This window comes from Syngnathus acus, chromosome 5 (assembly GCF_901709675.1).
Source record: "Syngnathus acus chromosome 5, fSynAcu1.2, whole genome shotgun sequence".
In the NCBI taxonomy this organism is placed as follows: Eukaryota; Metazoa; Chordata; class Actinopteri; order Syngnathiformes; family Syngnathidae; genus Syngnathus; species Syngnathus acus.
Window position 1 is genome coordinate 8,165,708 of NC_051091.1, and position 21,773 is coordinate 8,187,480.

Below are 21,773 nucleotides of genomic sequence, written 5' to 3' on the forward strand. Positions count from 1 at the left end.
TTTGTGTATCTATGTATATAAATATTTTTTTCGTTTATATCATATCTGTAGTATATATGTGATATAATGATATAAACGTAAACATATAATATATAAAATATAAAAGTAACGGTATAGTCCAAAGGGGGCGGATCCGAATGACGTCACAACAAGCGGAAATATTTTTCCTGACCACTTCCAGTGTTATTTTGCTGTACTTTTAATTCTCCGTAGCCTTTAGGCAAGTGTGGCATCGCTTGTCTCTACGTTCGCTGCCGAACATGTGTCTTCCCCCCCGAGCATTGTGAGCTGGGGCGCACGACTAATATATTTTCTGGCACATTTGGATCAACTTCTGTCGCTTTAAAAGCTAGTCGGTCAGCTAACTCTCCGACTGTGGCGCTTTTTTAGCATATCCTCGTGGCTCCGTTAAATCACACGGGGTGATTTGTGGGGGATAATTTGCTCGTACTCTTTCCCCTCGTAGTACGCCCTGCCTGGTCATTTTTAACGTGGCTAGCTAAGCGAAGTAATATGTAATCTTGCAAAACTGGGATGTAATGCTAATGTACTGTCGCTCCTCTGGGTGGTTGTTACATTCCGTGGGCGTGAAGAAAAGGGCTGCTATGGTGTCTCCGTTACGTGTTGCTAGTAAGTGCAATAAACCGCACCTTTCAGAACCGGGAGTTGTCAAACACTCCCCGACGTTGGCGTACTAGTTTAACGTGGCCTTCCGCTCACATGTGCGATTTCTCTCAAGCACTTGGCTGACGGCGACACACCTGGCCCAGCATGAAGTTCCCGGTGTCCAGAATCTCCTTCTGTGTGGGTTTCCTGGTGGGATTCTTCATGCTCTACCTGTTTCAAGGGCAAGTGGGCTTCAACAAGAATTTCTCTGTGCAACCGATTGGCAAATTGGTACTCGACCATCAGCATGAGCAGCATGAAGAAGACAGCAGGTGGAAGAAGGAGAGGTCTGCCCTCTTCAACCTTAAACACCCTCATCATTCAGGTAAACGTGCCTCTTTACATCATAGTGGTGGGTCGAGTAGCCAAATATTTTACTCAGGGAAGAGTATTGTTACTTTAGAGCAGTCGTCCTTAACCGCAAACTATTAAATATAGAGGATTTTATTTTGATTTATTCATGGTCACATTCACCCGAAGCTGCATTATAATGTTATTTATTACCAACCTGCAGGACCGACTCAGTGTTTCTCAACTTTGTAGGCACATGCTTGATGCAGTACCTTTTCATTTAGGAACGTAGCCGAACTCTTTGGGGTGAACTATTTATCGTTGGTACGGACCAGGTGGCTCCCAGCTTAACTCGGACAACTAAAGTCCACTAATCCTCTTTGTATCCCCAGATTCATCCCTGCTTCATACCTTACCTTCAATTGTATAGGTGTGCAAGTTCTCTTACATGTCCGGCTTGTCCACTGTCTCTGACAGGCCCGGGAAAAATAACATATCAAGGATGCTTTTGTCCTCATCTCTGTTCTTTCCAAGTTTTCATTGATTGAAACTTTATTGAGCCCTGGGGGTGGGGAAATTCAGGCCCCAGCAGCATTCATACCAGTTGGGTCACCATGGAGCAGGCACGGCGAAGGTCGTTGGTTCCGAAGAGCACGATGGAACGGACTTCCCACAGGGGTCGTGGCTGCGAGGCCAAGGCGAGGGACCCGGTCAACACCGGCCGGATGAGCAAGATGGCCGTCGTAGAGTCACGCGGGTCCCGACCGATGTGCGCAGCCATCCCGGCCGGCTCCCAGGGAAAAAAAAAATATCCGATCCGAAGCGATCTGCATACGCCGAGGTGCGGTAGAAGGCACCGGCATCGCCGAACCGACAATTAGAAAGAAAGAAAAAGAAAACAGAGAACACTGCTGGAAGGCTGCCACTCACAACAGCGCTATACCAAATAAAAAAAGAGAGAGCGATTACTGTGGCGACTAATGTAAATTAAAAAAAAAAACTGTTCCTGGTGTTTTTTTCAGATGAGGATAGCAGCATGGCAGATGAACTGTACAAAAAAGTCCGTGTGCTTTGCTGGGTGGTGACTACTCCTACCAACCTGGAGAAGAAGGCCCGCCACGTGAAGGCAACGTGGAGTCGTCACTGTAACGTGATTGTCTTTGTGAGCTCTGAAAGCAATCACGACTTCCCAGCTGTAGGTTTGGATACAAAAGAGGGCCGCGACCAGCTTTACTGGAAAACCATCCGAGCGTTCCATTACGTCCACGAGCATTACGGCAACGACGCCGACTGGTTTCTCAAGGCGGACGACGACTCGTACGTAATAGTGGACAACCTTCGGTGGGTGCTTGCAAAGCACACGCCGGACGAGCCGGTTTATTACGGTCGGAGATTCAAGCCCTACGTCAAGCAGGGCTACATGAGCGGCGGCGCCGGCTACGTGCTAAGCAAGGAGGCTCTGCGGCGCTTTGTCCAAGGATTTCAAAACAAAGTGTGCACTCACACCAGCTCGGTGGAGGACCTTGCGTTGGGCCAGTGCATGGAGAAAGTCGGGGTGCTGGCAGGAGACTCCAGAGACACTTTACAACGGGAGACATTTCATCCCTTCATTCCTGAGCAGCACCTCACTGCCGAGTTCCCGAAGAGCTTCTGGTATTGGAGCTACTGCTACTACCCCATCTCATTGGCAAGTATAGAAATTCCGCTTTGAGAATTACCGGCAAAGTAACCGTCGTGAATATGAGCGGACCTTTTGGTTTCTTCTCACTGACTAAGCACACTAATCAAATCGTTCCTTCCCAGGGTCCAAACTGCTGCTCAGACTTGTCCGTGTCCTTCCACTATGTGCACGACAGCAACATGTATTTGTTGGAGTACTACGCCTATCACCTGCGTGCCTTTGGCTACAAATACCGATACCGGCCTCCCACCCCGCCCGGCTACACCCGCGAGCGGTCAGATGCCGCCGCTGCCGTTGCTGCTGCGGCTGCTGACGATGTCGCCGGCAAAGAGAACAAAGATGATTCTCAGGTAAAAGAGCAAAAAGAAGGTGTAAATAGTGAAAAGAGACCAGATGACTCCCTGCCTCCAGCTGCCAAACTGTAGGACCATGTGAGTGAGACAAACTATTGGATTTATTCATGAAGAATCTGTTGTCTTATATTTGAATGAAAATAACCGAAAATATGAGACTCGTCATTGGCCTCACCTTTGACATTTTTTTTTTTTCTAGTTTGTCAGGTCAAGTCAGCCGGATTCAATCAGATGGCCACATTCTTTTTGAAATACAAAAGAAAACCTTTTCTCTTTGTGTGTTCACCAGCTAGAGTCATGCCAGTGTTCAAAACATTTCTTAAGATAACAAACCCGGTTGGGTCTCCATGTCAAGACATTTGTCATGGTGGCTGCGACACGCCTTGCGCTATCCAAACTGTTGCGTCAACTGCAGCAAGTGTCACATAGGATGAATGACCAACCATTGTTCACAAGATTCATCCGTGACCTTAACCCTATTCAGTTCTCGCAGTTCTGCTCAGAGATAGGCCTTTGTATACATTTTTCTGTGCAAGGAATTTGGACACAGTCTATCTGGCAACCTTTAAATATTAAATCAGCTGACCGTGACATGTCGTATCAGGTCAGCAGCCTTGCCCAAGGAAACGGAACAAACGATAGCAAACCTGAAGTTTCATATTTAAAAACACTGACTAGAATAAAATAGATGACATATATATACATTTTTTCTTCTTGCCTGAATAGTGAAGCAGCAAAGTTGAAGCTTTCCAGCACTTTCCACCGCACTGTGGTGTTTGGGTTTATACCAGGGGTGACCAACGTGTGTTGCCCACAGGCACTGAGTAGCACCCAAGAGTGTGTCGCCCGTGAGCCTTTTGTCAAAATAGTGCACCGGTAATGGGTAATTCTTATTTTAGAGGGATGTTATCCAAGTAATCATTTGAAAACAGAAATAAAGTCTTGCATATTGAGGTTTATACCTTTCCCTCGTTAAGTCATTGAAGACAATTGTCACTGTGGTGACAAAAATAATCTATTTCCCCCCCCCCCCTTTTTTTTTCAACATTGTCCAGTTCATTTTAGTATACCAGCATACCAAAAGGAAATCTCTCCTGCCGACAGGGTAAAAGACATTTTGACACTTTAGAAATGGTACCAAGCAGTTAAGAATAATTACATTGGATACTTTAATGATTAAAATTGACCACCCCAAGTTGCATCTTGTTTTCTGATCCGACGAAGGAAACTCAACATTCTCGTTCCACAGCAGGCTTTCAGGATGTTGATTTGTCTTAGAAGGTTAAGCAAACCTTTCGACTGGTGCATTCTTCCAAAGAAAGGAGGCCGCTACTCAATGAGCCTCGACAAATGCTTGGTTTGTGTTAAAAGGACTAACTTGGACTAAGCAAGCATCACATTGGTTGGTTCTCACCGCGGTGGGTATGTTGACACGGGAATTTGCGATGTAACGTCACTTTGAGGGTAGAGGTGAAGCCTTTCCAAATGATGAGCATGGCCTTTGCATGCCAGTGCTTGAATTTCACTCGATTTTCTGCAATGTTATGAATTGTAACAATAATGTGATTGACACTTTTTTTTTTTGCTTTTGTATATTGTGCATTTTAAACTGTCAAACCGAAAATGCTCATTCTTAAATATAGTGAAGTGGCAGATACTTTTTTTTTTTCTCAAATGAAAACAAATATAATTTGTTAGGTATCTTTCCAAAAGAATCCCACAGTTTCATTTTTGCTAAAGGAAATTTAAGACGGATTGAGACTATAAACAGCCGCACCATTTTAACAATCGTTTTAGGGGGTGGTCTATTTTTCTAAATGTAGGACTGGAAGCGAACATCTTGTCATCAGCAGTTTGTATTTTACTCATCAGCATCCATGTAATTTTTCTTTATCCCTTCCCAAAGTATATTTCTTGAGTACCTGCACCTTCCCAAGCCATTTCTGTTCAGACAAAAACTTTTTTTTTTTTTCCTTAGTCATCAAAATTGCTTTTATTTTCTTGACAATCCGATAACATTAAAATAGCTCTTAAGGGAAAGGTGTACAGTACTGGAATTATGTTTGCAATGTATTTATAACTGCATTAATGTTTTTGGAATTGAGTATTTTTTTAAAGTGAATGTGTGGTCAGGCTATTTGCAGCCACTGGTACTTTAATCACTATGAATAAATTGTATTTGATTGTATACGTATGACTTTTTTTGATTGCAAATACAAAACAGTGGAGTGAAAACATGTCCTTGATTTTTTTTTTTCTTTGTTTTTTTAAGTTTCAATCTAAATGCAGTTATTAGGCATCGAGTGCATTTCAATAAAAGAGCAGAGACTTTCGAAATGACATTGACGAGCGCATCTGATTGGAGGATCTTCACCTCAGCTAGCCTTTAATTTGCCTCGCTTCCCTTTCGGACTGCGGGAGATTAATTCGCTGGCGGCACGGGGCGAGAGCGCTTTCATGTATTTGGGTCAAAAACAAAACCTGGTGAGTGGGATGAGAAGTGAGCGGGTCAGACAAACAAAACTGCCATGGACTTTCCCCCACGTGAATCAATATTCCTAACCTCATCTCTCTCGCGATTCATGGGGCCAAAGAGACGAGCAAGCTGAAAAGACAGATGAGGCCGAAAGAGGAGGAGGGCTCTGGGATGTCCTGTAAAGGAAGAGAGTCTCATTGGCGGCTCGGCAGTAGATAGGTCGGAATTTGAGGCCAACCTCTAGAGAGGTCAAATAGACGAATCCTACAATCGGTCTTCTCCGTCTTACTCTAGTTTACACTGTGGATGCTGCTTTGGAGGTAGGTAAACTATTGCAATCTTTTTCTGCAACTATATTTGTATGATGGTCCAAATAACTCAAATCTGCTCATTTGGAGAAAGTTGACTGCATGTGTTTTGTTTCTTCAGTATCTTTAGTGGCAGCAAAATGATGGTCTCCAAATTGAAGTGGCTGATTGTGGTTGTCCTCCTGTTAAACGAACAAGCTCTGTGCAAGGTTCAGCCTCCTCCGTGGTTGCCAGCGAGAGGCATTCTTGGAGCTGGAGTGACGGCCCAACGTTATTCTCAAACGCAGCCACAGTCTGGTCTGCAAATTGCTGATTCGGAATCCTCACTGATCCCCGCAGACAAGAGCCTGATTTTAGCCAAACGTGTGGTATCCGTTCTCAAGGCAAAGCTACAAGGGAAGATTCCAGATCTCCACAATGAGAGGAACCTAAGCTGTGAGGATCTGCTGTCTGCCAGTGGTCTTGATGACCATTTATCCTCCAGCTTTTCTCAGGAGCTTCTGGCTCTGTCTTTGGTGCCAGTGCTGGCAGTGAGCGGCTGCCCCCAGGAGGCGCACACCCTTGTGGTCAAGCTATATGGCCTGCTGGGGGTGGTTGAAACCAACAAACTCCTCCTGGAAATGGAAGACCTGATCCAAAGGACCAAGTCACCATCTGAGCCAACAGGATCCACTCAGGCGAGCGAACAAGCAGAGCACCACCTGGATGCTGTCATGTTTAATATTGACCAGCTGGCCACGGCGGGGAAGCGTGTGGGACGAGCTAGGACCAAGCAAAATTGCCACGGTTGGATCCCGGTTAACGGAACCGTGCTGCTTGGAGTCGCTGTCCAGGAAACTGACGGTGCGCTGGAGGAGGCTATGGACGCCTGTGAGAAGATGGGGGTCATGTGTGCAGGGGTCACAAGCGGTGTGCTCCCTGGACGGTACCAAGCAGTGTTCAAGAAAGGCAGTCGTATCTTACCGTCTCAAGCCACCGACTGTTGGATCCATCATTGTGAGGCAGAGCTTTCGTCCACCGATGCTCGACGGCTGCGACGCGACCTCCAGATGACATGTATCAACCAAAATGAGGAACGCGTGTACAGAGTGATGGAGTGGATCCCCGCAGTCAGCACCCTCTACAATTTAGGCACAGCTGTTTATTACGCATCGGTCAACTGTTCAGAAACAGCCAAAGAAAGAGCCGTGCTGACTGCCGTGGATCTTGGCACGGACGCCCTCATGGTCGCCACGGGTGGCGCCGCAGGCGTGGCTGGTTATGCTCTCGGGGCCGGTGTTAAGACTGGCGTCAAGTACGGGGTCAAGTACCTACTTGGCTCCTTGAAGCGTGAAGACGATGTGTTGGTCAACCAGTCCAGATGGAAGGATGGCGTCTTCACTGTACCATAAGCTAAAAGAGGCACAATATTTCTTGATGACCTCATTATTACATTCTCGTTTTGTGTAGTCCTTCTTTCCGTGTCGTTAAAAGTTCAGGGCAGTGGTAGTCGATCACTTTTCTGTGATCCGGAAGTATCTTGTGCCAATTGCTTACAAATATTATGAAACTGGTAATATATGACACCTTATTTTGGACATTAGAATAAACTTTACTAATCATTTGAATTTCCTTTTACACACATTTTGAAAGATCTTAGATTATCAGATAATTTGGAGAGATGCTAATCTGTTGTGATTTTTGTTGGAAGCCAACAACAAATTTAGCTTTTTTTTTTTTTTTTGCCAGTTTCCCATCCCAACTCTTCTCAGTCACAAATAAAGTCCAAGAACAAAAGAGCTGTTAAAGAGTTTCTGTGTCAAAGGTTTTTCTTTGTTACATAATTGTTCTCATTGGGTGGAGCAAACTATTATAGTAATTGTTCTCATTGGGTGGAGCAAACTATAACTAATGGTATGTGTCTTGTCCTGAGAGAAAAAAAAAATGAAAGTGACATCTAGTGGTTAAAATCGCTCCCGAGTAGGGTTTTGAATTAAATATTACTATAAATACTAATATAATACTAATAGTTTCCCATCCCAACTCTTCTCAGTCACAAATAAAGTCCAAGAACAAAAGAGCTGTTAAAGAGTTTCTGTGTCAAATGTTTTTCTTTGTTACTTAATTGTGCTCATTGGGTGGAGCAAACTATTACTAATGGTATGTGTCTTGTCCTGAGAGAGAAAAAAAGAAAGTGACATCTAGTGGTTAAAATCGCTCCCGATTAGGGTTTTGAATTAGATATTACTATATAATTGTTCTCATTAGCCATAATCGGCTCGGTGCGGCACTGGGTAGCACGTCCGCCTCACAGTTAGGAGGGTGCGGGTTCGATTCCACCTCCGGCCCTCCCTGTGTGGAGTTTGCATGTTCTCCCCGGCATGTTTCTCCGGGCACTCCTCCCACATCCCAAAAACGTGCTTGGTAGGCCGATTGAAGATTCCAAATTGTCCCTAGGTGTGAGTGCGAGTGCAAATGGTTGTTTGTCTCTGTGTGCCCTGCGATCGGCTGGCAACCGGTTCAGGGTGTCCCCCGCCTACTGCCCGTTGACGGCTGGGATAGGCTCCAGCACTCCCGCGACCCCCGTGGGGACTAAGCGGTTCAGAAAATGGATGGATGGATGTTCTCATTGGGTGGAGCAAACTATTACTATGGTATGTGTCTTGTACTGAGAGAGAAAAAACAAACAAAGTGACATCTAGTGGTTAAAATCGCTCCGGAGTAGGGTTTTGAATTAAATATTACTATAAATACTAATATAATTTCCAAATGAAATACTACATATGTATATTTGAAAATGTAAATGACACAGGTTGTTGGAAATGTTGTACATTAATACAATATCTTGAAATAATTTACAAGTGAGTTTGTAAATACAGCTTCTGATAGCATTTAGACGAGTGACACATCCAACATGGCGGTTGCGCTGACGTATTGTACAGCATGACATCGTACTGTTAAGTCTGGGAGAGAAGGTCACCCACATTTTGGCGGGTTTTATCGCTGTCGTGACGTAGTGCGTCAGTTTCAGGTGGGCGGGGCGTAGGGGGCGGACGGGTCCGGTGTGTGGCGGCAACCGGGCTGACTGAGCGAGGAGGGTAGGCTAGTCGACTAGAGCCAGAGCGTATCTGCGGGGATTTGTGTCACTTTACGCTCCATTCGCAACTCCAACTCGGTCGATATGTCCGACGACGAGCAAGAGCAGACCATTGCCGACGACCTGGTGGTCACCAAGTACAAGATGGGGGGCGACATTGCCAATCGTAAGTGTCCGCCTTGCAAGCTGCTCGGCTCATGTTGGCCTGTTCCAGTGCAGCCATGTGGTTTACATGCGAGGCACACGTATGCTACGCGAGCTAGCTGCTAGCATGCGAGCGAGCTAGCAGGTGCAGCCAAAGCTCTTTTTCCAGCCTCGTTTCGTGTTGGATTTTTTTGTTGCGTTTTGACGCCTGTTGGAGGCCAATGTGCTAAATAACAATTGCACGAATTGGATGCTAATGGAAAGGTAGCTTCTTCATTCATAAAATGTGCCAGACTGAAATGGCCAACTCAAACATGCTTTTGCTCAATCACCATGAGATCAGAGTTTTGACAACTTTTACTGAACCTTCACAAGTGTGTCGTAAATGCCAGAATTAGCATTTTCTGTCCATGGTTGCAACGGATCTGGTGCAATTGGGTAATAATAATGCATCGTAATTTACTTTTCTCCCCCATCAGAGGCACTGCGTCTGGTTGCGGAAGCAGCCAAGCCAGGCATGTCTGTGCTCAGCCTGTGTGACCAAGGTGATGCCTACATCGTGGCTGAAACTGGAAAAGTCTTCAAGAAGGAGAAGGACATGAAGAAAGGTCAGGCGATCTTCCACGTCAACTATCAAATCAGGATTCACAATGCCGGATGCTCTGGATGATTCCCAAATGAAAACAGTGGTTGTGTCTCCCATTTTCTAGGCATTGCCTTTCCTACCAGCGTCTCGGTTAATAACTGTGTTTGCCACTTCTCTCCACTGAAGAGTGACCCTGACTACACACTTAAAGATGGAGATCTGGTCAAAATGTAGGCAGTTATTTTTGTCCTCTTTGTGTGCTTCATATTTGTTGTTCTTCTATTCCATCTTTACTGTTATTTGTTTATTTGTTATATGTTTGTTTTTCCAGTGACCTTGGCGTTCACGTAGACGGCTTCATTGCCAACGTTGCTCACAGCTTTGCAGTGGGAGCCACTAAGGTGAGGACACTGACTTTAAACGCACGGTGTTTCATTTCTTTCGGCTGCATCTTCATTGAACTTCGACTTCTCTGCAGGACAACCCCGTCACGGGACGCAAAGCTGACGTCATCAAAGCGGCCCATCTGTGCGCCGAAGCTGCTCTCCGCCTCGTCAAACCTGGTAACCAGGTACGTCTGCATCCGAGTGTTTCCACTCCAGCCATGAAGTAGATGTTTATGTTTTTATTTTTTGTTCCCCTCAAATACAGAATACTCAGGTGACAGAGGCCTGGGGCAAGATCGCCCAGTCATTCAAATGCACACCTATCGAAGGTGAGTACCCTCTCAACATCTCTTTTTTGTGTTTGTTGATATTTTTCTGCATTTCAGTGTTGATGGGTAAAGTCTCTTGTGTTTTGAAGGTATGTTGTCTCATCAGTTAAAGCAGCATGTCATCGATGGAGAGAAGACCATCATTCAGAACCCAACAGACCAACAAAGGTTTTTTTTCTTGTTGTTGTTGTTTTTGTAATAGGGAAAACTGGGGTTCTCAATTCAGACCGTCATAATGAGAAATTGAAACTAAAACATGAAGAAAATGATTGAAAATTGCACTCACCTTTTGACTGTTTTGCTGATGCCAGGAAGGATCACGAGAAGGCAGAGTTTGAGGTGCATGAAGTCTACGCTGTGGACGTCTTGGTCAGCACAGGAGAAGGGAAGGTCGGTCACCTAATTTTGCAGCCAACCCTTTCCGATTTCCCAGAACATTCTTTCCAGTTCCAAAATAACAAAGCACCGTTTGTAGATTCTGCGGTATTAGCATGAGTGCAGTTTGCCGTACACCAAAATGTTGATCATATGTACCAACAGGCCCGAGACGGAGGTCTGAGGACCACCATATATAAAAGGGACCCCAGTAAACAGTATGGCCTGAAGATGAAGACTTCTCGTACGTTCTTCAGTGAGGTTGAACGCCGGTTTGATGCCATGCCCTTCACTCTTAGGTAAGAAAAATACCACCTGCTTTAATTCCAAATGACTTCTCTAGGAAAAGGCTTTAATAGCATTTGTCCCGTTTTAACTCAGAGCATTCGAGGATGAGGCCAAAGCCCGGCTCGGGGTTGTGGAATGTGCAAAGCATGAGTTGCTGCAGCCGTTCAGCGTCCTCCACGAGAAAGAGGGTAAGGCCCTCGGGTGTCCGTCGACTCTTTCAGCACGTGTTTGAACTTTTTCATTGATCTCCTACTTCACTCTGTCTCAGGAGAGTTTGTAGCTCAGTTTAAGTTCACAGTGCTGCTGATGGCCAACGGGCCTCACAGGATCACCGGCGGGCCCTTTGAGCCGGAGTTCTTCAAGTCAGAGCATGAAGTCCAGGACGCAGAGCTAAGGGTACGAATGAATTTGACTTATTTTTAGCAGGGGACATGGCATGTGATTTATTTTTTAAATTTCACACGCTTTTACCCAGTTAAGGCGACTGTCAAATTAAACATAAAACAAAGAATGTCCACAATCTCAACGCAAAATGCAGAAGAGAGCTTTACACTAACACTTGTCTCATTTCTAGACTTTACTACAGAGCTCCGCAAGCAGGAAAACACAGAAGAAAAAGAAAAAGAAGGTACTCTCTAAACTGAATTTGTTCCATGTCCCATATTACACTCAGTGTGTCTGCCGTTAAAGCCGTATAATGCAAAGCAAGTGTGCTCATTCACTTCTTTGCTGTCACTTCCTCCAGGCCTCAAAGACAGCCGAAAATGCAGCAGGCCAGCCAAGTGAGGAAACGGAGGCAGCAGAATAAATAACTGCCTTCACACCCAATGCAAGAAGAGCCCAAAGAGAAGCAAGAAAACTACCCTGCTGTCCTCCAGTCATTCTGAAGAGCTGATTTTACAATTTGCCCAATTTACAAAAGCAAGCACTGGAACTGGAAGTGAATCTTTCATAAGAACGTTGTTTCTTGAACTCTTGGATGCCTAACCCTTTACTGCTTCACAGAAAAGGACAAAAAAAAGAAATAACTGGGTGTGCTTGTTTTGAAAAGTGAATCCCCTTCACCGTACTAGTTACAGCTGAAACCCGCCTCTCTAAAACATCTCAAGCTTACATTGGGCATTAATGAATGGGACTAACAACTTGTCTTTTTGGTGTCCAAATTTGATTAAAGAATTATTGGAGCTGTTGCTTTCAGCACATATCCAATTAGAATATACTGCGTGTCTGAGGCCATGTTTTTCCTGATGAACCAAATTAATGAACGGGTTGTTTAAGTCATGTCAGTCCCATCATGCTGTGGGCCATCTGCTAGTTGTTCGAAGGACAGACAGTAAAGGGTTATATTTGGTGCTTGTCACTCATGAAAATTGACTATTAGAGTAGTTCAACAAGTGTGGAATGCAAATGAAAGTATTTACAAGGTTTGTAGTGTCATAGGCAACGTGTCTCATCCTGGTTGGATCATATTTTTCAATGAATACTCAATTCCGAGTTGACAGGAAAAAAAAATGCTAACTGTACTGCCATTAAAGCATGATGAGAGAAGCTATGCAGGTTTTGTGCTTCTGAAGAGAGTGTCTCATATTTGAGGAGTGGAGATCCAGGTCCAGATTTGTCACAATGCGCAGTCCTGCAGTGTAGCTCAGTCAGTGGGCAAATTACTTTTCAAACACCTACAATAAACCTTTTCATATTTGTTTGTTTTCAATAAAGGCACATTTATGCCTAACATTTACTATCTTTGTGATGTGTATTTCTACTGTCTGTCCAAATCCAATAGTCATTTATGGTTGCGTAAAAGCATGATTAATTTTCCAGCATACATTTATGATGTATGTTGAAATTATTTAAAATATTTTTTTCTGGTCTCATTTCCAAAACGACCAAGTATATGCTTAATGTAAGTTTTCCGGACGCATCAATTTTGTAATTTTAATAATTTTCATCTAATCACGTGATCCTCTTTAGAAGTATTTTTCATACAGTAATAAGTATGTTAACTAAATATGTACGCGTATGTTGCGCTTAAAACTACAACTTCCATCAGGTTACGAGTAAGACTACACGGAATAATGGCGCTTGAATATGACGTCATGGTTCATATAAATAATGCCCCCATTTGTCGTCACATCCTCTTTCCATTGCCCTTCTCGCTGTGAGGTATTGAATCTTGTTTCTTCTCATCGCAATCCAATCAAATCTTCTAAATGTATTCATCATCCACGACCACTAATATTGTTTTATCCTTCTCTTGAACAGATTCTTCTCCACACGATGAGAGCGAAGGTAAATGGTTTGTTGGTCTCATTGAGAGCCCATATTGAGAAACGATTGACGCTATAGCTAGCGGAAATACTAGTGCTACTTGCCTTAACTGTTGTTTGCTAGTAATGGAGAATCAATGAGTGTTTTAATTCCAACGTGGGCCTTACGTCCCGCGTGATAAAGGATAAAAGAATATTTGCACTAGTCTATAAAAGGCATGCAGTAGCACATGTAATGCACGTGTGGTCTAACATGAACGATTTCGTTTCTTGCAGTGGAGGAAGAAGCGCATGCGCAGGTAAGCAACTTGTCTTTGTTTTTGAATGGCACTACTGATCTAGTAAGTCATTTAGATTTGACTTGCTAGGCAAGTGTTTGTGTAGTTAAATGTCCACAGGTCTATTTTTAAAGTGAAAATGCTTGTGTAGAGTACGATTCTTATAATAATTTAATAATTTTAATTTAATAGTATAATTTGGAGCTGCAAAAATGACTCCTTTTGTGATTCAAATTGTATTGTCCATATTCCAAATGTATTCATGTAATTTTTGGTTATTTGCGTACCAGCAAACTAATCACTTGTGTATTTTGGTATGTTCTAGTTATTACTGTGTTATTGAAATGTTCTAATGGAGTCTTAATTGGCAAAAATGGATGGAAACTGAAATCTCTGCAATTGTATTAAGTTTCAAATTTTAGGATTGTGAGCAGATACAATTGTGAATTTAAAGCAGCCTCATTTGTGACTTTACATTCCTTTGCTTTTATTTTGTGTCTTAAACTGCATTTTTCCCCACTCCCTCACAGGCTGAAGCGTAAAAGGAGAAAGATGAGGCAGAGGTCCAAGTAAATCCTCATCATGCCGGCTGCAGCCTGTTGGACTTTCTTGTATGACTGAAACGGATGCATGGACCACCTCCAACTTGGTTTCTGGCAACCACATGCCTCATCCACCCACCTGTGACAGTCTACACGATGGCACTAACCTGGCACTTGACATCAGATGTGGCCACTTTGGTTCATGGACCATGAAACATCTTTTATCTGGCAACTGTCATTTGGTGTATTGAACAATAAACACTGTTCCAAACTTGAAAGTCTCTTTTTAGTTGGTCAAATGAAGATTCTACCTGAATGTGTTCAGCAATGTCATCTCCCTTCACAAAATTGAAGCCTAAACATAATGAAAACATCAGTTATGCCACAACACTTGCATTGAGCTATGAAATGATCTGCTTTAATCTAGGTAATGCATGATTGTTGCTGTGTTGTGGAAGTCAGCAGTTAATCCAGTTTACACATTACCAAATGCAGTGAAAAGCAAGGCCATTAAATTGAAAAATAAAGCCAAAAATAAAAATACTTGTGACTCAGGGAACTCACATTTGAGTGTTATTGTGCCTTCTCAAGCTAATGTGGCTTTTTATTTTTTAAATCCTCAAGTACTGCACCAGTGCTAGTGTTTTTTCCCCTACAAGACTTTTTTTTTAACCAAACGTTCAGACATGCCGTACTGTCCCATCTCGGAAGAAGGCGCTGACGAGCCAGCGTGCTGGCGCGTCACACTCCATCAAACCGTTGAAGAAGAGTTGTCATCGTAAACATAAGGCTATGGCAGACGACAGAGGTGGAGGTGAAGACATTAACGACAACATGGGCAACCAGCTACAGCTATTTCCAGGTAAGCGGTCAATTCGCCGGCTGAAAGGGATTCCCTGCTCGTCGTCTCTCGGGAAGAAATTGTTTCTAACTCACGGTCTGGCTCGTTTTAAGGCGATAACAGGCCACGTTCGGTCACAACACACCCTCTTCAGCTGCTTTTATCTCAGCTTGCAGTTTCTCTTTTCTGCCACTTGTATATCTTGCTGTGTGTAGGGGACGGAGAGGACGAAGACGAGGAGGAAGATGGCATGGACGCTGAAGACCGAGATAATGAGGAGGCAACGAAGCCCAGCATTATCACCTTCGACCCGAGTCTACCTACTTCACACGCTGTGAGTGACTAAACAGCATTGTGTCTCACGTTCACTCGATAGATGTCAACACTATTTTGTGTTTACAGTATCTGGGCTCGGACATGGAGGAGTTTCACGGTCGCACCGTCCACGACGATGACAGCTGTCAGACCATTCCCGTGCTTCCACACACGGCTGTGATGCTGGTGCCTGGACAAACTCTGCCTCTGCAGCTCTTTAGGCCGCAGGAGGTCAGCATGATAAGGAGTGTCATACAGAAGGATCGAACGTTTGCTGTGCTAGCACACAGGTACATGGCTACAAAAGTGCAACATGCAAACGTGCACATAACACACCAAAATCTGGTGCATGTTTCAGTGTGTCTGTGTACTACTTATGCGTTTAAATGATTGCTTTGAATTGCTTTGTGATTATAAAAAGTTTGTTTTTTACAAGTGCAACACTAAAACCAGCACTTTTGGTAGTGCAATAATAATAATAATAATAATAAAAATCATAACGATACATTCATCATCACACTGCTAATCTTGACTGGTTTTATTCAACCATTCTCATAAAGGGAAGAAAAAAATCATGAATAAAAAGTGCATCGTTGCCACTCCAGAACAATATTAACACAGCAGGTGTGCTTTACTTAATAAATTGGGGGGGGGGGAATAACCCTGCCTGCAAGCTTAATAAACTTATGAAAAGAAAAACTTGAACAATCAATTCTCTTACTAGAGTATACATTTACAATGAGACACTCAGTCTAAAAAAAAAAGGCCACTCGCCTACTTGAATAAGTGAGCAAAAGGGCAGTTACAATTACAACTCATCACACTAATTACGATACAAGTTTCTGCATGAACAGAGTTAAGTATACCCCAGGAGACAGCCTGTTTGAGTTTCTATTTTGTATTGCTGCAGTGACGCAGGCGAGCCAGAGGCAGAGTTCGGAACTACTGCAGAAATCTACGCATACCGGGTGGAGCAGGAGTACGGCATCGAGACGGTCAAAGTGAAAGCTGTGGGAAGACAGAGATTCAAAGTCCATGAGCTAAGAACCCAAGCAGACGGGTACGTTACAATACTTTTACATATCTGGAACTAAACTACTCATGGAGTTCAACCACAAAACCTATTCCTCAAACATGAACACAATCCTTTACCACAAAACACCTAAAGAGTCTTTCTTTTACTCCGCCCCCCTCCCAATTATTGTCAGGAAAAACTGAAATTGTTGTCCTAAAAATTGTTTTCCAAAGTAAGCAGATGTTTACAAATGTCGTATTTTCATCAAACACAAAGATTATCATGCTTTCATGGAGGACAACAAAAACCTGAGAATATTTACTGTATTTATATATTTAAATATTTTTTAGCATACAAAACGAGGAACATAGGCACATAAATAGAATGAGCAGACTCACTTTTTATAAAAAAAATAATAATAATTGTGATTGGGGACGATCTAAATCTCAAGCTGCAATACTACAGTTGACCGCTAGAGGGAAAGCACATACTTATACGTACTTGTTTCTGCAGTTGTCATTTTTCACCTAGAGCTGCTCAATTGAATACACACAATATATTTGTATTACGTAACAAAACAGTCTGTTACAATGCTTCAAAATATTCCATAAATGTCATTACCGCTTTTTGTCATTTTTAATATTTGAAATATAATGACATGTCTTAGTTCTGTCCTGAATACAAACGTTTTAGGAAGTCAGTGAAGCTCACTGCTCAGAAAGACACATTTCCGCTCTGTTGGTGGCGGCTATAATGCTCGCAAATGACCCTGTAGCAAGTTAGGACTGTTTGTCATACTGGAAGTGGCTCCAGTGTGACGGCAAAGCTGTTATTCCAGTAGAAATGGCTTAAATGGAATTAGCTGATATACACTCTCGCTGAGGTTATATTTTCATAATGCCCCATGAGCTTTTCTTTCATAATGATCTCTTGAAACCTTCTTTTGCATAGTGTGTACATTCAAAAGTAGAACCATTTTGTTAAACTACAATTTAATGCCTAGTGGGTTTTTTCCCCCCAGGATTCGACAGGCTAAAGTCCAGATCCTTCCAGACCGAATCCTTCCCGATCCTCTCTCTGCTATTCAGCTAATGCCCCTCTCCAGGCTTGTCGTTCATCCTTCCTCCAAGCCCCCAACTCAGAGCTGCAAGCAGGCCGAATGCTGGTGGAATAACTACCAACAGGTAACATTCAGCCTCAACATGTTTTAATTTCAGTCAGTGGTTATGTGAAGAGATCTTGGTCTTGAATTAAAAAAAATGTTGCCCTGTATTCTGGAATAAACAGTTTGAGCTGAAAGGTTCCACTGCAGTGCCGTCATCTATTTGACACAGCATCCAGTCATGGTGCATGTACAGTACGCCTTGCTTTGCTCTGCTATTTTTAACTTAATGGCCGTCTGTTGTTTATCTCAGAGGAAGTTTCACTGTGCCAGTCTGACCCCCTGGCCAGCCTGGGTCTACGCCCTGTACGACTCTGTAAGAGACTAAAAGCAATTTCTCAAGATCAACAATCTGAATGTGATTGTAAACCACGCGGTCTCCTCCCTCCCGCAGGAGTCGCTCATGAACCGAATGAAGAAGCAACTCCACGAGTGGGACGAGAATCTGGAGGATGACTCTCTCCCCACAAACGCCATAGGTCAGCCGCAGTTGATTGGGCAACCATGGCTGACATGTACACGTATGAACGCAATTGGTCTCTTCATTTGTTTTCTCTTTCCTTCCTCCCCCCCGCCCCACTCCCCCTCCTGTCTGGTTACCACCAGACTTTTCTTACAGAGTGGCGGCCTGTCTGCCCATAGACGATTCGCTCAGGCTTCAGCTGCTGAAGATCGGCAGTGCCATTCAGAGGCTTCGCTGTGAGCTGGACATAATGGATCGGGTAAAGAGAAATAATCAGAAAAATAGAAACTCACCACCACATCATCACTCATGTATGTGTGTTTGATTTTTATTTTTATTTTTTTCTTTCATTTAGTTGTTGTGAGTTGAAGTTTTCCCTGAGTGTAATAAATTAGAATTAAATTGATTAACATTTCTGACAGTTAATATTTAATTAAATGGATATCCCTAATGCATTGTAATATCAGTAGCACTTGTTGACTTTGCAGACCAAGAGCATCAGATTTTTCTACGTTCTATTAAAAAAATGATAGAGGTGAAAGCACCTAGTTTCGGAATATTTCGGGTAGATGTGCAATGTGACGTTTCCAGTTTTGTTGGGCATAAAACAAGCTGTCCTGAAAATGTACTCCAGTCAGTCTTTTGCGTCACTAATTTCACATTAAGCTTTTTTTTTATGGTACCACTAAGAACAACTGCTTTCCTGTGAATTCTGTTTTGGGGGTTTCTCCTTTTACAGTCACATCGTGATTCATACTTCCATTGGTGGAATAGAAACAACATCATTAAGATTTTTTGAGCAGTTGTCGCAAAAGCTCATTGATTGCACAGATTGCACAAATGTGAAGAAAAAAAAAAAAGATTAGCACTATCCCACTGAAGTTTGAACATTTGAGCATCCTCAATGTGTCAGGCTGTCAGTTCCCACCGCTTTAGTTCCCGTTTGATTGAAGGTAATAGGCAGCCTTAATGGGAACATATGCTCACTTTCACCCCCATGCTGGCTATTCTTAGTCTTTTAGAGGTGATGCACACAAGACCTGAAAAGTCTCTTGTGCTGCCTAGCACCGACTTTTGATAGTTATTTTCCTTATCGAGCCCATTTGGTATGGTTTTTTTTTGGGATGACAAAAGTTCCTGTGATGGATTTGACCTATAAACCATCTTGTTTTCTGTTTCCTCCTCAGTGCACATCTCTGTGCTGTAAGGGGTGCCAAGACACAGAAATCACCACCAAAAATGAGATTTTCAGGTGATGCAACATGATTGACGGGTTATCAAGGTGTCTCAATTGCGGGGTTTTTTTTTACATCCAAAACGTAACATTCATTCGATCACATTTTCCAAGAATTTATTGATCATCTGAAATTACAAGTTGAGCTAATAACGTCAGTGAAGCAAACCTCCCACTGGGAGTCATTTTTATTCACTCATTATATCAAATTGTAGCACTTAACGTGGGAGCGCTTTCCAGTTTTGAATGTAGCATCACTTCCTCATTAGATAGAAAATATAGATGGAGACGAATTAGCCACTTGGTATAAAATGTAACTAATTTAAAGCTTAACTAACATAACTAAGACGCACCAATGTTGTCAGATTAACATTTTGTATCAAGCCATAGTGTACTACCATTATGTTTTTATTTAGCTTATGATTATCCTGGTCTGGTCATTCTCATTTGCGATGACAACCTGGCTACACAAAAATATGATGTTGTCTGAATAATAGTAGCGACACAATTTTTCATTATTTAATCAAAACCTCGCTGTCGTTATTGTGACTGCACTTTGCCGGCAAGGTAATTGCTCCTAAATATGCTAATGGTAAGTTTGATTCAGTCTCAAGTGCAATCCTTTGTCACTTCTGGGTAGCCAGACTACATGGCCGCAATCAGCCAAATTACAGCGACTTTAGCAGTGATTAGTGTCCCGGGAAGCTGAAGTTACATCATAGCACGGCCCGACTTTATATAACGGCGACATGACATGACACTTCATTTGTGTCATACTTTTGAAACTGTCCAGACGCACACTGGAGCCCAACCTAATGAACCTGAGTCTATTCAGAGTAAATTATTGCTTGGTTGAGGTTGGATAGATAATTTGTCAATTAGGCATCTGGCGCTCTCTTATAAATTGTATTTGTTCTTTCATGTCTTTCTCCAGCTTGTCTCTGTACGGCCCCATGGCTGCCTATGTCAATCCGCACGGGTACGTCCACGAGACTCTCACCGTCTACAAGGCTAACAACCTCAACCTGGTCGGCAGGCCGTCCACGCTCCATAGCTGGTTTCCAGGGTAACTCGCTCTTTATAGCTCCCGCATCCAGCTGTTACTAGTTCACACAATAACTTGTGTATGACTCACAGCTAGCTTTTCCCTATGGCATTATTTCCAAGTAGCCGCACGCCGTTAGTCGATAGAAAGACACATCCGGCCCGCTGCAAGAATCAATTCCTATTCACAGCATGTACTGTAATGCTAGGTATATACTTGCTTGGATTTATAAATAGTTTATTTTGGAAGCCAAGCAATCTTTGCGCAACATCAAATGCCGTCTGGATGGATTCTGAATCGGATCCATCTGTTCCGCTCAGGTACGCTTGGACAATCGCCCAATGCGGAAGCTGCGGCTCTCACATGGGCTGGAAGTTCACCTCCACCAAGAATGACTTGTCTCCGCCTCGTTTCTGGGGTCTGACCCGCTCGGCCCTGCTCCCCCGTATCCCCTCCGACGAGGGCGAGGACGGGCGGGACGGCTCTCGCCTCTTCTGCCTGTGACGTTTCACCTCCCGCTGTGATTGTCGTGTCAAAACTCCTGCCTGGTTGTGTTGCCTCCAAGTAATCACTACATCACATGCTGTCACCCTTGGCAGTCAACCCATCATATTAGCAGAAAGGTCATCCAACCTTCACTTGAGCAGCATATGCTATCGGAGGGAGGCGGCTTGTTCTTTAAGCTTCTTTATATGTAGACACATAAGAGACGCGCATCCCCGTTGGTGGTGGTTTGAGCATGCCGCTCCGCCGCCAGAGCGTTTGTCCGGCTGACAGAAAAGCAGAAAATGCAAATGTCATGCTTTTGCCCTCCAGCTCTTGTCCTCCACGGGGTTTTGGAGCTTGAGCGAACAGCCTATCAGGATTCCTGAAGAAGGTGCACTTTTTGTATTATTGATGCCCGTCATCAATATCTCATTAAGTTTGCTCGAGCTCACTGTTGATGTTTTGGAAACTCTGAAATCAAAGCGGTTGTATTTTTGTATGCAGATAAGCTGGATGATGATGATGATGGACTACAAGGCGAGTGTGCTTTGTGCTCTAATGGCAGTAATGACCCCTTTTTTAAAGGTCACAGCTAATTTGAAATAAGTGGGAGAAGAGCATTTAGCCATCATTTAGAATGTTCCGGCTTTTGAAGCATTTCCTGAACATGATGGAAAAAATGTACAGTATGTTCACGAATGAAAAAATGTGATACGACGGCGTTCTCTTGAGCTTATAAAGCTGCTCTCAAAATGTGCTGTAAAATGCTGAGTTATGTTCATCAATGATCTTAATTAAAATTGCACACAATACAATATGCAGCCATTACTTAGAATGTCAATATTGTGTTGTTGGCAAACAGACTTTCTTTGGAGGTTTTTTTTTTTTTTTTTTTTTTTAAAAAGCATCCTCATTGTGATGGTCAAAGCTTCTAACAAAAAATAATAATAACCGTATCAAATTAATTTCCAAACAGTGAGGGATAATTGAGCCCCCTTTTTAAAAAGTTGTTGTTTATGCACACTTGTCCTGCAAGAATTAACAATTAAAATGACATAAAATGTCTCTCTCAACGAAGCACCCATCTGAAACTACTTAACATCGCAAAGAGTGATATCAGACGGTATTGGTAAATGAAGCGTCTGTGTTTTACACATTTTGAGTAA

At 43.2% G+C, this 21,773-nt stretch overlaps 4 protein-coding genes and 1 long non-coding RNA gene across 5 annotated transcripts; all 5 read left to right on the plus strand.

Annotated features, from left to right (window-relative positions):
- Window positions 1-131: 131 nt before the first annotated feature.
- c1galt1b (core 1 synthase, glycoprotein-N-acetylgalactosamine 3-beta-galactosyltransferase, 1b) lies at window positions 132-3,772 on the plus strand. Its single transcript, XM_037251843.1, has 4 exons — window positions 132-630; window positions 740-991; window positions 1,980-2,644; window positions 2,761-3,772. Exons 2-4 carry the CDS (start codon window positions 772-774, stop codon window positions 3,061-3,063), a joined length of 1,188 nt encoding a protein of 395 aa, XP_037107738.1. The 5' UTR covers window positions 132-630; window positions 740-771; the 3' UTR covers window positions 3,064-3,772.
- A 1,802-nt stretch (window positions 3,773-5,574) lies between these two features.
- Window positions 5,575-7,554, plus strand: apof (apolipoprotein F). Its single transcript, XM_037251842.1, has 2 exons — window positions 5,575-5,787; window positions 5,897-7,554. Exons 1-2 carry the CDS (start codon window positions 5,774-5,776, stop codon window positions 7,164-7,166), a joined length of 1,284 nt encoding a protein of 427 aa, XP_037107737.1. The 5' UTR covers window positions 5,575-5,773; the 3' UTR covers window positions 7,167-7,554.
- Window positions 7,555-8,785: 1,231 nt separating this feature from the next.
- Window positions 8,786-12,400, plus strand: LOC119123210 (proliferation-associated protein 2G4-like). The gene is made up of 13 exons (XM_037252127.1): window positions 8,786-9,017; window positions 9,475-9,603; window positions 9,706-9,811; window positions 9,913-9,982; window positions 10,060-10,152; window positions 10,233-10,296; window positions 10,386-10,464; window positions 10,608-10,686; window positions 10,837-10,970; window positions 11,053-11,147; window positions 11,228-11,355; window positions 11,534-11,587; window positions 11,705-12,400. The coding sequence occupies exons 1-13, from the start codon at window positions 8,936-8,938 to the stop codon at window positions 11,765-11,767; spliced, it is 1,176 nt and encodes a 391-aa protein (XP_037108022.1). The 5' UTR covers window positions 8,786-8,935; the 3' UTR covers window positions 11,768-12,400.
- A 655-nt stretch (window positions 12,401-13,055) lies between these two features.
- LOC119123318 lies at window positions 13,056-14,317 on the plus strand. The gene is made up of 4 exons (XR_005098031.1): window positions 13,056-13,122; window positions 13,222-13,248; window positions 13,503-13,525; window positions 14,035-14,317. It is a non-coding gene; the product is annotated as an uncharacterized LOC119123318 (long non-coding RNA).
- A 474-nt stretch (window positions 14,318-14,791) lies between these two features.
- crbn (cereblon) lies at window positions 14,792-21,448 on the plus strand. Its single transcript, XM_037252237.1, has 11 exons — window positions 14,792-14,908; window positions 15,103-15,221; window positions 15,290-15,492; window positions 16,113-16,262; window positions 17,239-17,401; window positions 17,633-17,695; window positions 17,774-17,858; window positions 17,986-18,101; window positions 19,030-19,094; window positions 20,011-20,142; window positions 20,442-21,448. The coding sequence occupies exons 1-11, from the start codon at window positions 14,839-14,841 to the stop codon at window positions 20,623-20,625; spliced, it is 1,350 nt and encodes a 449-aa protein (XP_037108132.1). The 5' UTR covers window positions 14,792-14,838; the 3' UTR covers window positions 20,626-21,448.
- The last annotated feature ends 325 nt before the right edge of the window (window positions 21,449-21,773 follow it).

Coding starts and splice junctions, on each gene's coding strand:
- c1galt1b (XM_037251843.1), top strand. CDS start 772: ATGAAGTTCCCGGTGTCCAGAATCTCCTTCTGTGTGGGTTTCCTGGTG. Junction 992..1,979: donor TAAACACCCTCATCATTCAG/GTAAACGTGCCT, acceptor TGTTTTTTTCAG/ATGAGGATAGCAGCATGGCA. Junction 2,645..2,760: donor GCTACTACCCCATCTCATTG/GCAAGTATAGAA, acceptor GTTCCTTCCCAG/GGTCCAAACTGCTGCTCAGA.
- LOC119123210 (XM_037252127.1), top strand. CDS start 8,936: ATGTCCGACGACGAGCAAGAGCAGACCATTGCCGACGACCTGGTGGTC. Junction 10,687..10,836: donor TCAGCACAGGAGAAGGGAAG/GTCGGTCACCTA, acceptor ATGTACCAACAG/GCCCGAGACGGAGGTCTGAG. Junction 11,356..11,533: donor TCCAGGACGCAGAGCTAAGG/GTACGAATGAAT, acceptor TCTCATTTCTAG/ACTTTACTACAGAGCTCCGC.
- crbn (XM_037252237.1), top strand. CDS start 14,839: ATGGCAGACGACAGAGGTGGAGGTGAAGACATTAACGACAACATGGGC. Junction 14,909..15,102: donor CCAGCTACAGCTATTTCCAG/GTAAGCGGTCAA, acceptor TGCTGTGTGTAG/GGGACGGAGAGGACGAAGAC. Junction 15,222..15,289: donor GTCTACCTACTTCACACGCT/GTGAGTGACTAA, acceptor TTGTGTTTACAG/TATCTGGGCTCGGACATGGA.